The sequence below is a fragment of the Momordica charantia genome (assembly GCF_013281855.1).
Source record: "Momordica charantia cultivar OHB3-1 chromosome 2 unlocalized genomic scaffold, Mcharantia_2.0 BLBB01000002.1, whole genome shotgun sequence".
NCBI lineage: Eukaryota > Viridiplantae > Streptophyta > Magnoliopsida > Cucurbitales > Cucurbitaceae > Momordica > Momordica charantia.
Genome location: NW_028275160.1, coordinates 10,391,263 through 10,396,082, shown reverse-complemented (window position 1 = coordinate 10,396,082; position 4,820 = coordinate 10,391,263). Strand labels below are relative to the sequence as shown.

The 4,820-nt window shown below is 32.9% G+C and overlaps 1 protein-coding gene across 1 annotated transcript; it reads left to right on the top strand.

Annotated features, from left to right (window-relative positions):
• Window positions 1-673: 673 nt before the first annotated feature.
• On the top strand, window positions 674-3,716 carry LOC111022597 (patatin-like protein 3). Its single transcript, XM_022299766.2, has 6 exons — window positions 674-860; window positions 1,029-1,210; window positions 1,308-1,494; window positions 1,580-1,741; window positions 2,229-2,537; window positions 3,285-3,716. Exons 1-6 carry the CDS (start codon window positions 747-749, stop codon window positions 3,504-3,506), a joined length of 1,176 nt encoding a protein of 391 aa, XP_022155458.1. The 5' UTR covers window positions 674-746; the 3' UTR covers window positions 3,507-3,716.
• The last annotated feature ends 1,104 nt before the right edge of the window (window positions 3,717-4,820 follow it).

The window sequence follows — 4,820 nt, the reverse complement described above, 5'->3', positions numbered from 1 at the left end:
GTTACCAAATATTAGATTTTGGCCAAATATCAAAAGAGCAAATTGTTCCCCATCAAAAAGTAGAAGAGGTGTGCTCAAGTGCTATAAAAGAGCTCATGCCTTTGAGTTTTACTCATCTCAATTCAAACATTTAAGCTTAGTATCCTAAGGAGTGATATTTTGCTTTGAGGCAGTGCTTTTTGTAATTGAGGTCGGGGAGAAAAGTCTATGTGATTGCAATAACTTTTCACAAAGTCGATTTTTTCCTGTGTGACGTAGTTTTTCTTCGATTTAGAGTTCTCCACGTAAATTCTTGTGTTTTCTTTATTCTGCTGTATTATTTAAAATTTTCAATTATTTTCTGCTTATTCCTATCATAGGAGTAGAGAATTCTTTCCATCACCAAATGGATATCACCGATATTCCGAATTGGTCGGTGGTTGGTTAAAAATTAAATTGAGTACCAAAATCTAAAATATGGCGGAAGAGGCAAATTAGAAGGCAAGTGGGAAATTTGAAATCAATTTGTTGATAAGATCAATAATATGATCACGTGTTGAGAAACCTAAAATAAAAGCAGGGTTGGAAGTCGTGAATTATTATTTGACCTCCATGGCCCATACTTAGTTGAAGAATACCTACTTTTCTTCATTTTCAAACCTCAATTTGTTCCATTATAAAAACCCACTTTCAGAAGCTTATCTTCCACATTCCAAAACTACAATTGCAAACCAAAAATATTCTTCTCTCTCTCTTACAAATCAAACATGGCAGCTGATTTTGCAAAGGGGAAGATGGTAACAATTTTGAGTGTTGATGGGGGTGGTATTAGAGGCATCATTCCCGGAACTATTCTCGCTTTTCTCGAGTCTAAGCTTCAGGTAATAGTTATTCACAATATATATATACCTTATAGATTGAAATAATTCACCAAGAGTGAGTTTGACGTGACTTTGAAATATCTATATATATACACTATTTGTCAATTTTATCATAATGTTCGACTATATGAAAGTTTTGATTTTTTGTGGGTGTTGTGCTCCAACTAGGAATTGGATGGCCCTGATGTGAGAATTGCAGATTACTTTGATGTAATTGCTGGAACAAGTACAGGTGGTTTGGTTACTTCCATGCTTTCAGCTCCTGACAAGAATAATCGACCTCTATATGCTGCAAAAGATCTCACCCACTTCTATTTAGAACATGCTCCAAAGATCTTTCCACAGAGGAAGTCAGTTTCTCGTTTTTCTCTATTATAACTTTCAATTTCCCAACCTTACTTATTATGGGTTCATTTACCGAATTTGTTGTTTTTGTGGTGGAACCAGTCATTTGTTAAGTTCAGTGGCAAATTTATTTGGGCAAGTTATGGGCCCAAAGTACGATGGCAAATATTTGAGGTCATTGATAAATGGACTGCTTGGAGATCTAACACTTAAGCAAACATTAACCCAAGTTGTTATTCCAGCTTTTGACATCAAGCTTCTTCAACCTGTGATTTTCACCACAATCGATGTATGAAAATTTGTTATCAATTAATATTTGATATTGAAATATATAAATTTTGGCTGGATTGGACTAATAATGTGTAAAAGTTCAGGCAAAATGGAACGAGTTAAAGAATCCAAAGTTAGCAGATGTTTGCATTAGTACCTCTGCAGCACCAACATATTTACCAGGTCATGAATTTCAAACTAAAGACTCCAAGGGAAATACCCGTAATTTTGATATGGTTGATGGTGGAGTTGCAGCAAACAATCCAGTAAGTCTCTCCCCTTTCATTTGTATTACTACATTTTAGGCTAAATATGTCTTAAGTCCAAGATATTTGGGTGTCTTTTCAATTTCGTTCTATTGTCTCTAAAAGTTTCATTTTAGTCCCCTTACGTTTTGAAATTTTTCAATTTAGTCCCTCACTGTTGGTGAATGTTCAAATTAGCTAATGATTAACCTACATGACATAATACTTAGTGAATTAGCATAATTTTAGAGGAAAAGAAAATCTTTTGGAAAGAAAACTCGAAATAAACTTTCTGGCATATATACTTTTTTCCTCCTTAAAATTTCCGTAGATTCATTAAATATTATTCCATCTAAGTTTATCATCAATCAATTTTAACATTCACTAACGGTAACTAAATTGAAAAAATATCCAAACACATCGAGGACTAAAACAAATATTTAAACTACATTATGGTATTAAAAGGGTGATTAATTAACATAATGTTTTGGTTGAAATTGATATTCAGACATTAGCTGCCATGACCCATGTGACAAAAGAGATCAGCATATTGAGACGAAGAATGGATCTTTTGAAGATAAAACCCATGGAAACAAAAAGGATGTTGGTGCTTTCTTTAGGAACTGGTACAGCTAAAAATGAAGGCAAATATAGTGCAGCTAAATCTTCAAAATGGGGTATGCTTGGTTGGATCTACGACGGTGGAGCAACACCTATAGTTGACATTTTCAGTGATGCTAGTTCTGATATGGTCGACTATCATATTTCTAGCATCTTCCAATCTACACATTGCCAAAAAAATTATCTTCGTATTCAGGTATATATATGGTTTTTACCATCATTATTAGGCGAATTACTATTTTATTTTAACTTTCCTTTTTGTATTTCGCCTTTCTAGAAAACACTTTTTAAATTAATTGGGTTCGAATTTCAAAAATAAAAATGGTTTTTTTAGAAGTTCAACAAGGAGGATCGAGGAGGTAAACTTTTGATTAAATTGTAAGTTGATTTCTTGAACTATGTTTAATAGGTTGTTTAGGTTTAGAAAATGTCTAATCGGTATTTAAATTTTCAATTTTGTATCTAATAATATCCTTGATCTATTTGTCACTTTTGTAAAGTGACGAAAATTAGACCTTGATCATTCAATTTTGGGTCTAATAGATCCGTGATTAATTTAAAATGTAAAATAGGTTAAGAACATATTAGACACAGAATTGAAAGTTGAAAGACCTATTAAAGGACACTGTTAAAATTTAGGATACTACATACAAAAATTAAAAGTTTATCAAAGACCTAATTAGACACGGTTAAAGTTCAGGGACCTATTAGACGCAAAAAATTTAGATACTTCTTAAAATTTCAAAGATCTATTAGACGTAGCTACGAAAGTTCATAATAAAAATTTTAATCTAACCTAAATACTTTTAACTTTTAAAGTTTTGAGTAAGATTTTAAAATTAAAAACAAAAAATTCATATAACAGAGGCAAGACTCTATACATAATACATACTTAAAAATATCACTAAAGAAAATCCTTATGTATGATTATGGATATTTATAGGATGACACACTGATTGGTGACGTATCATCTGTGGATATTGCGACCAAAGAGAATTTAAAGAAGCTTATAGACGTGGGGGAGAATTTGCTGAAGAAACCATTGTCAAGGGTAAATTTAGAATCTGGGAAGTTTGAACCAGTTGATGAAGGTACCAATGAAGAAGCCCTTATTGAATTTGCAAAAATGTTATCAGAAGAGAGAAAGCTACGACTAAGTCCTTAAGGCTAAAAATTTCCTTTTTCATCTATGAAAAATCTGTCATATCGTCTCCTGGGATGGTGCAGTGGCAAAAGTCTTGGGTGTTGTGGTAGCACCTACTATGGATTATTTCGTATGTTTGTATCTTGTATCTTTTATAAATTTATTTGTTACTGTTCCCACGGGCTAAATGACCTGTATGCATTTTTTAATGAAAGAGAGTTGTTTTTTCAATCAAGTCTCATGAAAGTTCTCTTTGGTTGTTCTCTTACCTCGTCCTCCTCGACTCTAATTAATCGAGTGATATTTACTTTGAGATAATATTTTGTATAATTGGAATCCATGAGAGAATTTTATGTGATTTTAATAAATTTTTACATAGTAGATTTCTTTTCGCTGCGCCATGATTTTTTTCTTGTATCTTTGATACACTATTTAAGAACAACACTAAGTTGTCAGCTACTTCACTAAACTAGGATGAGTTAATTACATATTTAGTGGATTGCACTTGACGAAAATACTTCAGATAGAAACGATGAAAGAAAATAATGGAGGGAAAATATGGGTGAAATTTTATATATTATATTACTAATAATAAGAAAGAAGTAAGAATACAAATAAATAGTGACAACCAAAAAGAAACACTAAACGTGGCGTAATATTATTCGTTCAGAGAATATGAGATATTAAGCTAAACACTGGGTTATGATTCCCTATCAATCGCCTCAACAAATATTTTCAATATTCATGGATTTCTATCTCAAATAGAATTAGTAATGAGAGGAGCATTGTTGAGACTTTCACTACCTTAAAAAAGATTAGAGACTCGTGCAAGCGCACACGGTCACAAGTAATACTCGGAAGTAATTCAAGGTCGAATCCTCAGGGACTTGTCGCTTTTCAAAATCAAGTAATGCCATGAAATGGTTCAAATATGTAATTGTGATTTAGGAAGAAAAATGTGATGAAATGTTGTTGTTCGGGATTTTAACTATGAAGCAACGTAATAAAACTCAACCTCTTTGCTTCCTGCCTTAGTTTTGATACAAAACATGGAAAACACACTTAGTTGGGAAAATGCACCAGGGGCAATTCTAGCTTTTCTCGGGAATCTGAGTTCTACTCTTTCACTACCGCTTTTGGTTGCTGCAGAGGCTAGGGTAACCTACAATCATATGTCGACATGTGATTACAATCCTAGAGAATAATTATCATCAACTCATTTGCGTTATGGGTCAGAAGGCCTATGTCTAGGACCATATTTTATGCGCTTATGTCTAAGTCACATCTCGTATTGGTTTCCTATTAATTTACCTAACTCACCCTTCTCAGGGTTGG